Source organism: Phalaenopsis equestris, unplaced genomic scaffold (assembly GCF_001263595.1).
Source record: "Phalaenopsis equestris unplaced genomic scaffold, ASM126359v1 Scaffold000422, whole genome shotgun sequence".
Lineage (NCBI taxonomy): Eukaryota > Viridiplantae > Streptophyta > Magnoliopsida > Asparagales > Orchidaceae > Phalaenopsis > Phalaenopsis equestris.
Genome location: NW_018164863.1, coordinates 274,983 through 286,359, shown reverse-complemented (window position 1 = coordinate 286,359; position 11,377 = coordinate 274,983). Strand labels below are relative to the sequence as shown.

The 11,377-nt window shown below is 35.7% G+C and overlaps 1 protein-coding gene across 2 annotated transcripts in view; it reads left to right on the top strand.

Moving 5' to 3' along the window:
* The first annotated feature begins 503 nt into the window (after window positions 1–503).
* Window positions 504–11,377, top strand: part of LOC110027315 (phosphatidylinositol/phosphatidylcholine transfer protein SFH13-like) — a 19,706-nt gene continuing 8,832 nt past the window's right edge. The window contains exons 1-14 of one of the 2 annotated variants that reach the window (XM_020728686.1): window positions 504–631; window positions 717–778; window positions 1,438–1,501; window positions 1,617–1,935; window positions 2,092–2,191; window positions 2,699–2,965; window positions 3,056–3,133; window positions 3,223–3,324; window positions 3,421–3,470; window positions 3,553–3,652; window positions 3,803–3,901; window positions 3,989–4,099; window positions 9,891–10,023; window positions 10,519–10,886. In XM_020728686.1, the coding sequence (XP_020584345.1) occupies window positions 1,495–1,501; window positions 1,617–1,935; window positions 2,092–2,191; window positions 2,699–2,965; window positions 3,056–3,133; window positions 3,223–3,324; window positions 3,421–3,470; window positions 3,553–3,652; window positions 3,803–3,901; window positions 3,989–4,099; window positions 9,891–10,023; window positions 10,519–10,886 (1,734 nt within the window). In that variant the 5' untranslated portion in view covers window positions 504–631; window positions 717–778; window positions 1,438–1,494. The remainder of the gene's footprint in view (window positions 632–716; window positions 779–1,437; window positions 1,502–1,616; window positions 1,936–2,091; window positions 2,192–2,698; window positions 2,966–3,055; window positions 3,134–3,222; window positions 3,325–3,420; window positions 3,471–3,552; window positions 3,653–3,802; window positions 3,902–3,988; window positions 4,100–9,890; window positions 10,024–10,518; window positions 10,887–11,377) is intronic. The other variant, XM_020728685.1, reaches the window with a different exon arrangement.

The following is an 11,377-nucleotide window of genomic DNA, read 5'->3' as shown; positions in this document are numbered from 1 at the left end:
GAACCACTTAACTCAAACTCGAGTATTATCTAGTTTGAATTATTGTGGTCAAGACAAACCTAATTTAACCTAATATGAACCACTTAACTCAAACTCGAGTATTAATTGGATCAAGTTTGAATTATTCTGGTCAAGACAAACCTAATTTACATAATAATTAGTTTTATAATTTTATTTTGAACTTGCATCCCAGTTACCAATGCAAGCTGCTACCGACATTTACGAACTTTGGCTTTGGCGTTGGTTAACAAAACTATGGCACGTGACAAAAGCATTCAGCTCTGCTTACTGTGCCCGTCGATCCGTAGGCAGCGCCAACTGTCTTCACTGTTAAATCCCTATTTCGGCCCTTTTACTGTGCTCGTACAAATATTCGCTTCGCATTAAAAAATAAATAAAACTTGCGGTCCGTGGTTTCCGCAAGTTGAACCGGCATTCGAAATCGAACCCGGTCGACCCGCGATAAGAACGCAGTAATTAAAATCCTTGCTCTGCTCTGCGCGCCTTCGAATTCTTGTAACACGGCGATCAGGCGAAGTCGGATGGAATCAGAGGCGCATAAAGCTTCAGATTCTTCTCATTCTTTTCGAGTTATTTACCCCGAAAGAGAGCAGAGGAATCGAAGTTGAAGGTAAGGAATCGATTGCATTAATCTGTTTGAAAGCTGAAAAGTCAGCTTATGCAAATCGATTGAATTGTTCTTTGTTGTTGGAAAGGGCTGAGTCCTCCCCGTTGGCGAGGTGATTGCGGGTTTGGCTAGGGGGAAATGAGAAGGGTGGTAGGTATCCATGATGAATCTTTTTAGTATTCTTGGAGATTTCACTGTGGATCAGATTTGGTTGCAGGGTTGTGGATCAGGGCGATGTGGATCTGGGATTGTTTGCCTGTTTTTCTGTGGGATCCGTGGATAGATTTCACTATTTTAATGTTTATAGTGGGGCAGTGAGGATTAATGCGTTTTCGAGTGATATTTTTCGATATTTTTGTGATTTGCGGTGGTTATGTCGATAAAATTTTCATTATTTTGGGGTCTGTGGAAACACCTGGCAAAATGCTGGTTCTTTGAACTCTTCTTTTTAGCGAATTGGAATACTTTTGATTCTTAATGCTGCGCTTGAATATTAGAAATGTGATCTGTACTAGTTTTTATTAAATTCTTTTGTCAGTGGCGCAGCAGGGCTGACTATTCGTGTTAGGTTTATTGCAGGGTGATCTTGATTCTGCGCCCTGATCCTTCAAGAGAGGAAGTTTAATGATAATTAATATTTGGTTGCTATTTTCATAATATTCATGTATGTGGAACTATGTTGATATCTGCTGTTCCCTGAAAGTATAGATTTTTCATTCAATATTTTTAGGTCAATAGATGAGCAGGTGGCTTTTTTTTGTCTGATTAATAATTTATTAATAACTAAATTGTGCGGTTTGCTGTTGCAGGTCATGTCTTCTGAAGGCTGAGCTGATAAGCCCTCTGTATTTCCTCCGTCCGAAGAAATGCCAAGTTAATACACTGTTTTCATTTATTTTCCATTAACGAAGAAACGAAGTTTTGCTCATCAAGGTCTTCAACCTTCTTTTTTTTTTGTACTTATGGAACTGCTTTTCCCATTTATTAGTGTACCATAGCGATGGACTAGAAGAGTCCATTTCTCAAGCTGAGAGGAAAGAACGGAAGTCCGATGTGGAGAACTCTGAGGATGACAGAAGGAAAACAAAGATTGGATCTTTCAAGAAAAAGGCTTTGGATGCCTCTACAAAATTTACACATTCTTTTAAGAAAAGAGGAAAGAGTAAAGTTGATTTCAGGGATCCTTCAGTTTCTATTGAGGATGTAAGAGACACTGAAGAAGAGCGTTCTGTCTATGCCTTTCGTGAAGAGCTGCTTGCTAAAGATTTGTTGCCTTCTAAGCATGATGATTATCATACACTGCTCAGGTTTGATTCAGTCCTCATCCATTTTTTTCATGCTTAACAACATCAATGCTGCTTGTGTTTTCATTCGATAAGGCACGAATGTTATGACACGATGGAGAAAATCTACCAGTGAGAAATTTTATGAAATTGGAAACCGATTTCATCTGTTCATAGCAGGTTTCTGAAAGCAAGAAGATTCAATTTTGCTCAAACAACACAGATGTGGCATGAGATGCTTCGCTGGAGAAAAGAGTTTGGAACCGACGCAATAGTGGAGGTGAGGTTAACCATTTCTTCACAGTTTGCATTCGTAAAATGAGGCTTCTAAGGTAATGATAGACGGACTACCTAAATTATCTAGAAAAGAAAAAAAAAAGTTAAGAACAGTATAGCCACTGAAGAAATAGAAGAATTATTTTGTGTGCCTTAATTTTATTTCACAGTATCAACCGAGGCTTTATTGCCTGAGATTTTCAACATAAGATTTTACATTTGTTTGATGCATTTTATGAATTTTTAACACTATTTACATCTGTTGTTTGAATTAATGTATTTCAAGGAATTGAAAGCTTTATCAGAAGCTTGCTATGAGGCCTTTTTACTCGTGAAAATCTTTTCCATATTTGCTCCGTGTGAAATTTTGTTTTGATAAAGATAAACTGTAAAATAACAAAAAACTAAGTAGTATTGTGTTTGGTTGAATACTCCTTGTTTTAAATGCCCTTCTTATGTGCCAATACTTGTAATATTTTCCATAATAATATGAAAATTGTTTCAATTGAAGGATTTCAACTTTGAGGAGCTGGAGAAAGTTCTTCAATATTATCCTCAAGGTTATCATGGCGTTGACAGGGAGGGCAGGCCAGTATATATTGAAAGACTTGGAAAAATTGAGCCAAGCAAGCTCATGTACATTACTAATTTGGAACGCTACCTAAAATATCATGTGCAAGAGTTTGAGAAAGCATTTCTTCAAAAGTTTCCAGCTTGTTCCATTGCAGCGAAAAGACACATTAATACGACAACAACAATATTGGATGTAGAGGGTGTGGTATGTTTTTTTTATGTTTCTTTGAATTTATCCTGTAAATCAATCTACATATCCTCTAAAGTGTGGATATTATTTGATCGGGATTTGAAGGGATGGAAACATTGGAGCAAAACGGTGAGAGATCTTGTGATGAATATTCAGAAAATAGATGGTGATAACTATCCTGAGGTTGTTATATACAATGCATTCATCTTTCTATTTAAAATTTTAACGGTAGACTTTTTTGAAGTTGCCATTTGGGCTGTTTACTTGTGCAGACATTACATCAAATGTTCATTGTGAATGCTGGTCCGGGATTCAAACTCATCTGGAACACAATAAAGGGTTTTCTTGACCACAGAACTTCTTCAAAAGTACAGGTATGTTCCTCATATAGTAATTAAGGAACTCTTTTTACCCTTCTTTTTCTGCAGTCTGGAATGATGGAGTACTTGTATTTTAAAACATGATTACAGTTACTTGGAGCAAAATATCAGAGTAGATTGCTTGAAGCAATTGATGCAAGGTTTGTCTTTATATGTTTTTAACTCGTCGCCTTCTAATTCTTAATTTATCAACTTAATTAACCTGAGGTTTCTATACTTTAGCCAACTTCCTGATTTCTTTGGTGGTTTGTGCACTTGTTCTGATGCTGGTGGCTGCCTTAAGTCCAACAAAGGGCCGTGGAATGATCCTCTTATTTTGAAGGTCAGAAAAAACTCGCATGAATGGCTACCCTACCTTACTAGATTTACATAACTTATTATTTTAGTTTATTTATGATCAATGAGAAGCAAGATATTACCTGTTATAAGGGCTATAAATGTACTTTGTTTCTTCTTTTGCAAATCTTTGTAGCTTGCTCGTAATGTTGATATATCCTTTGTGAGGCAAATCAGACACGAATCTTATGGAAAGCAAAGAGGCAAGTCCTGCAGAGCACAACCACCACTGAACGTGAGATTTGTTTTACTTTTTTTTGGCTTCATTATATGCATCAACCATCTTTTTAAATCTCCTAAAAATACTATCTTGCTATGGTAGGCAAGTTACAGTGGCACATCAACAGCAGAATCAGAATCAGATGCTGATAATATTTCTCCTGTTCTGTCCAGAGATTCCGAATATTCTCGTCTTGCTCCAGTTCATGAAGAAGTGAGCCTTTTTTTTTTTTCCAATGTAAATTTGACCTTACGTCTGTGACCTGCGTTGGATGTGACAAATTAAACCGCATGGCTTTTGAAAACTGTTTGCCAATCAATTTAAAGTGAACTGCATTGCTCCAGTTCATGAAGAAGTGAGCCTTTTTTTTTGTTTCCAATGTAAATTTGACCTTACGTCTGTGGCCTGAGTTGGATGTGAAAAATTAAGCCGCATGGCTTTTGAAAACCGTTTGCCGTCTTCTTATGTAATATTTTTTTTAACAGTTAGTAAATCAATCTAAAGTGAACTACGCATGATATAAAAGTATATTTGCGATAGTTTTTTTCAATTTTAGGTTTGTTTTCAGTATAACAGTAGCCTTATGTAAGTGGTTTAGGTAGGATTTATGGTTGATATTTGATACACTGATCTCTTTTGGCTTTTTCATTAATTTTGATTATTCTCAACAACGATAAGCAGATTATTGCTCGTGCGTAGTTTTAAAAGAAACAATTGCTCCTAAAAATCTTCCTCTATTTATTCATGACATGGGCTCCTAAATAACAATATTTTCCTCTTACCAATAGGAACCCAAACTAGATACAAATCTCAAAACTCCCCCTCAAGATGGGCAAAAGATATCCACTAAGCTCATCTTGTCCCATAACCTAGACAAATCTAATGAGCCAAGTCCTTTGGTGAGGCTGTCAGTCACTTTCTCCCTAGTGACTACATGAGTTGGCTTCAATAGTCCATTATTCAACTTTTCTTTTATGAAGAACCTATCAATCTCCGCATGCTTGGTTCTATCGTGTTGCACCGTGTGTTTGTAATCTTTGATAGGAATCACACAACGAACAAATCCCAACTTTATTGGAGCTTAGGATCAAATAGAAACTAAATCACACTGTGGAATAATGAGATTGCACTAATTCAATAAAAAACCAGAACAAAAATTAAAACAAAAGCACAATTAAAACAAAACCACAATCAAAACAACTAGAAAAACACATGAGAATTCATTTGGAAAAACCCGAGAACGGGAAAAAACCACATGACTACATCAAAAACTTTCACTATGAAATTCAAAATGTTTTACAAAGAACTCACACAAGTTTTCACTTCATACACAAGAAAAATTTAGAGGACTCGCTCCACATTCTTCCCTCTCTGATTTGACGCAAAAATCAGGTTGAATCATCAAATATCACTTATTCAATACTCATCTCCTTCACCAGGATGCTTTTCAAAGAATATGAAAGGAAAATACACCAAGCCCTACCTTAAGACGCTCAAAATCGGGATTAAAAATCTATTCTCGACACCAATCGCTCCTAGCGCATAAATGTCTAAACTTGGCCCCTATGCTCCAAGCTCTTGGGAAACATGTGTCTATATGGGCGCATATGTGCTCAAAGCTGGCGCATAAGCGTCGGCTTCTATATTTGAGTAGCCCACAACCCGAAGCATAGGCATCGGGTGCTCTGTCCCGCTGCTCTCCAAATCAGTCTCCACTTGTAACAATCTTATACTTGGAGACTGATTGTACTGAGCACCAATCCTCTGTACCTGCACCTCCATTTGAATCGCCTTCATAGTCACGCGTTATGATCACGTACCGTGGTGTGGTTCAGCCTAGGTTTCAATCTTCATGAAACCCAACTAAAGCTAAGCATAGCTTTAGTTTCTTAATAGTTACCACCTTCGTCAATATATCAACAAGATTCTCAACTGTGTATTTTTTCCAAAAATAACTGCTCATCTTTCACAAAAGATCAAATGAAATGATATCTGAGTTGGACTTATTTCGTCTTGGCATGAAGGCGGAGTTCTTAACAAGATGAATCACATTTATACTATCACCGTAGAGTCTTCCAATCCCCTGTTCCTTGCCCAATTCTTACATGAAACTCTATAGCTAAATCATCTTCTTGCTAGCATCATTAATAACAAGCATCCATAGTAGAAAGTGTAATGATCTTTTACAACCTGGAAACTCAAATCACTGTTGTGCTCCCCAATTTGAAGATATATCCCACTGTACTTTTATTACAGTCCACATCTTCTACCAGTTCTGAATCTACAAATCCCTATAGACTGATCTCTGCACTTCCATAGCAAAGTGTTCCATTGATTGTTGCTCTCAAATGCCTGAGAATCAATTTTATCGTCTCTCAATGATGCTTGTCTGGATTGCCCATATACATACTGGCCACTCCCATTGCATATGCAATATCTGGCCTGATACAAATCATCACATACATCAAACTTCTAACTGTCAAAGCATACAAAGTTTTCTCCATCTATGCTTTCTCTGCTTCAGGGTTTGGCGATAACTCTTTAGATAGTTTGAAGTGACTACCTAAGGGAGTGCTAACTGGTTTCACCTCACTCATGTTGAACCTTTGTAGGATCTCCTCAATGTACTCTGCCTGAGAGAACTTCATTGTTCTTGCACTCATATCCCTGTTGATTTTCATTTCGAGGATTTTTTGAATGGATATAAATCTTTCACCTCAAACTTACTTGATAATTGTATATTCAAGTCTCTGATTTTCTTCATATCTGCCCTTACAATCAGCATCACATCCACATACAAAAACAAGTAAAATATAACAGTCATTGAAGTGTTCGATGAAATAACAATGATCTGTCTGACACTTCATATACCCATTGTATGATATGAATTCCTCTAGATCTCCATGTAAGAAAGTTGTTTGTACATCAATCTGATCCAAATAAAGATCTTCCACTGCTACTATACTTAGCACAACCCCGACAATAGTCATCTTCTTCACTGGAGACTTCGTGTACCTGTCTAGGTTAAGAAAGTTGTAAGGTGCCGATGAATTTTTAGCACTAAGTTCAACTTTGACGGATCCTTTGAACGCAATAAGGCAAAATTAGTCATCAAAGAATACACTCAGATCTACGAGTTCTTTGAATCTGGATTAGTCTTTATTTCAACTAGATGTCAAGAATATATTCTTGAATGGAGAGTTGATAGAAGAGATGTACATGTCTCTTCCTTTTGGTTTTGATTATATTGCCTCCAGATGACAAGTGTACAGGCTACGAAAGTCTCTCTATGGGTTAAAACAGTCCACAAAGACCTAGTTTGGCAAGTTCACAAGGGTGATTGTGGGCTATGGTTTTATTGTAGCTCAATAGAATCAAACCCTCTTCTTCCAACATTCTTCAAATGGTCAGTTAGCTATCCTTATTATCTATGTTGACGATATTGCTCTTAAAAGTAACGATTTTCTAGCATTAGTCTTTAAAAGATATTCTTGCTTCGCCCTTCAAGATGAAGGACTTGAAATCCCTCCAGAATTTCTTAGGCATGGAAGTGACGCAGTTATCTCGGGTAATTTGCTTGTCTCAGCACAAATATGTAACTGATCTCTTGACAGAGAACAACTTTCTTCTGTGCATACCTTCTGTTGTTCCCATGGATCCTAATGAAAAATTGTTTGACATTTCCAATGTTGTTCCCGTCAACAAGACTCATTACTAGCACATTGTGGGAAAACTCATCTACATCGCTCATACTTGCCCTGACATATGCCAGACAATTGGAATTGTGAGTCAATTCATGCATGACCCCAACGAGCACCACCTCCAGGCTATCAACCAGATTCTCCACTACTTAAAAGGTACACCAGGCTCAGGTTTGTTTTCACTCATCACATCTTTCGGTCTATTGTTGTTTATACAAATGTTAATTGGGTCAAATCAGTTCATGATCGACATTCCATCTAGGGGCATTACTCATTTGTATGGGGCAGCCTTGTCTCGTGGAAAATCAAGAAACAATCTATGGTTGCATGAAGTAGTGTTGAAACTGAATTATGATCCATGTCCTTAGGAATCTATGAAGCACTCTGGCCATGCATCATGCTCCGCGAATTTTGTATGCCAACCTTTGTCCCGCTGTAGCTATTCTATGATAATATGACTGCAATCAACATTGCTCACAATCGGTCCAATATGATCGTACCAAATATATGGATATCGACAGATACTTTATTAAGGAAAAGATTGAGTCAGGGGAGATTTGCGTTCATATGTGTCATATAATAGTCAACTAGCGGACATCCTCACCAAGAATCTGCCTTGCTCTTTGTTTGATTGTTTTAAGTCCAAGTTGAACATGACTGACATCTATGCTTCAACTTGAGGGGCTGTATTAGATTATAATAGTTATCCCTAGCCATTATTACTTATTATTTGCTCTTATTCCCTGATTATATATTTTTTATTTTGCTTTATCTTGATTTATTTTCTTTCCTAGTTCTTTTATTATGTTATGCCTATTATAATTAGGTTTAAATACCCCTCCTTCTATCAATAATATTGTGTTGGCCTATTCCAAATCTCAATTAAGGGAAATTTTTAAAAGATACAAGCCTTAAAGATAGCTAAACAAAAGTTGAATATATGATTTATAATTTTTGTAGGCATGATTTCACCAATTGGCATTTAATATTATTAGAAGATAAGCTGATACCTAGATATGATTTGTTTAACTATCTTGAGTCTATTATATAGAAGAGAGGAGATATTGATGTGGAAATAATTTCTTAGAATTTAAGTTGAATGTTAAAATTGAGAAGTGCCTTGGGTTTATTTATTTTTTATTTTTTATTTTTATGGTGATAATAGGATATCAGGGAGGAGCAAAAAGCAAGTTGCTTTTTTTTTTTTTAAATTGACATTAGTTGGTGATGTTGTCTTCATCTGAATATTGGGTAATAAAAGCCCTTGATATCTAAGTTAATGTGATAAAATGGAAAATGTTGGGATTAATGTGCTGCTGAACTTGAGAGGATAAATTATGGAATGATTATATTTGAGGAAAAATTTACATATATTAAAATAAGCCAATGGGAAACAAACTTGGGCTAATTTTATATGTGTAGTTGTGAATGTTAAAAAATATACCCATTGATATGTTCATAAAATTACAGCCTGTGGATTATGAAAGAAGAGGGCTATAGTTTATATAGATAAAAATTGTTCAAAATGATTTGTAAAGAATATGTTTACCATCTTAGACAACACTCAACCATAATGGCTATAAAATGAGGATGCATAACAATGTCCGCAATCAATTGGGATAAGGCTATAATCATCATCATAATCTTCTTCATTTGTTAAGTTTTAAATGGTTTACTGTGAAGTTTTTTGGCATTCTTCTGCCTCAAGCATATGCTTTTCTCTGTTTTGCTACCCCTTCAACCTATACCGACATGAAACTAAGAACTATACATTAGGCCTGGGGAGACTTAATATTTCTCGTCTATTAACAGCATCTTGTTGAAGGGCTGCATTGTTTCAAGTATAGCTGTAGTGAATATTACCTTCAGAATGACTTGGTTCATCTATTAGGCTGGGGAAGTTCCTTAAACAATTAAGTGCTATATTCATTACTTAAATTTATTTATTTAAAAAATTCTCAAATAATATATATCTTTCCTTAAATTTCCTAGTGGAAAAAAAAAAAAACAATTTCAAGTGATTTCACCCGAAGTCAACTCTCCTCATTCAGTTTAAATAATATGAAGTCTGGTTGTGTATTGATTAAGCTTTGATCAAAACCAGCATAACTCAATGTAAATGATGCTATAATCTTTTGCTTTGATCACCTACCTATCGTACTCTTACAATCACAAGAAAATAGTTTCCTTAACATGACTTATTGCTAGATATTACATGCTATGAAAAATCATTAGTTTGTTCTGTAATGAATAATTGCTGGAATAGGTGATCATATTTATTACTTTTTATTTATGTTGTCCAGGTTCGAGCAACCAATTCCTGCAGCTGTGAAGACCGTTTTGGTGTGGTTGATAAAGCTATTGACCATGGCACTCCCGGGGCAGGATCTTCTAGAATGTCAATTAAAAGAGATAGAGAACAAATAAATCGTGATGGTAAGAAAACAATGTTCATCATAGTGAAATCAATTAAGTTATTTCGTTTTCTTCATTTTCCTTTTAAAAAAATATTACTGAAATCCCATTCCAGGTTTCAAATTGGATGAAAATGAAAAACTGAATAATTGTTTCTTGTTCCATTAACCTGTTATAATAGGTAACAGAACGTCATTAGTTTGAGGGTAATCTTGACTGAGAAAATTTGTTGAAATGAATTGTAATTTCAGTTATTATAATGCTTGTTTCAATTAAGTTGAAATGACTTATTTGTGCGCTAGCCGAGAAAATTGACATTTGCATTACGTAGTGAATTTTCTCGCAATAATACTATTAGTACTTGAGTATTAGTTTCCTTAGATGTTACAATGTGGAATTGCATTATTTTTGCCACGCTGTGTATAATCCTTTTTTCTTAATGCAATTTATAGGCTGCACCATTACCTCCCTGCATCAAATATAAAGTTGTTTAGTGATTAGCTTTTTATGTTCCAGGAAATTCAGGCCTCAGTTGGCCCAACGAAGGATCAATTGAAGGAGTTTTGAGATATTTTGCAATGGTCTTAATGGCATTATTTTTCAAGCTTCTCTCCGCTTTTCGTATTTTGTATAAACAAAGCAGCAGCGCTGAGGCAATTCATCCTTCGTATACGGCAGTATCTCACGCTGAACATAATAAAGTTGTTGAGGTTGTCAAAGAAGACCGAGTTAATCCTTGTTTAGAGCGTATGGAGAGGCTTGAGGAAATGTTCTCAGCGCTCAAAGGCAAACCTGCTGAGATTCCTGTAGATAAGGAGCGTGTGCTAATGGACTCTTGGGATAGAATCAAATCTATTGAGTTTGATCTAGATAAAACCAAGAGAGTATGTTTCTGCATCCATTTTATTTTCTGCTTCCATTTTGTGGATATTCATTTAATATGATCTACCGCTGGTAACAAAGACTCGGACTTGAAATATAAAATCAACTTATTCTTCTTTCGATAGCATTGTGTGACGGTTCATCAAATATTCTTTCTTGGTAGAATTTGCACACCAAACATTAGAGTGTGATCGGTTTACAATGGACGTTTCACTAGGCTTTCATCAAGTACTGTATCTTAAAGTATCCAACTTTCCTAGAATATTTCTAAAATAGCTGAAATTATATGATATAGCAGCATAAAATTCCGTGCTGGTAACCATGTTTAAACCTGTTCTTTCAGCTTTATTTAACAAGTTAAGAAACAGGTTCAAATAAATCCTGAAAATTCTCCAGCCTTTTCATCACGATGATTCAACAGCTACTTCAAGTAATAATTCCTTAGCTTATAATTAAAACTTAAAACATTATATGTTTATATATATATATATAT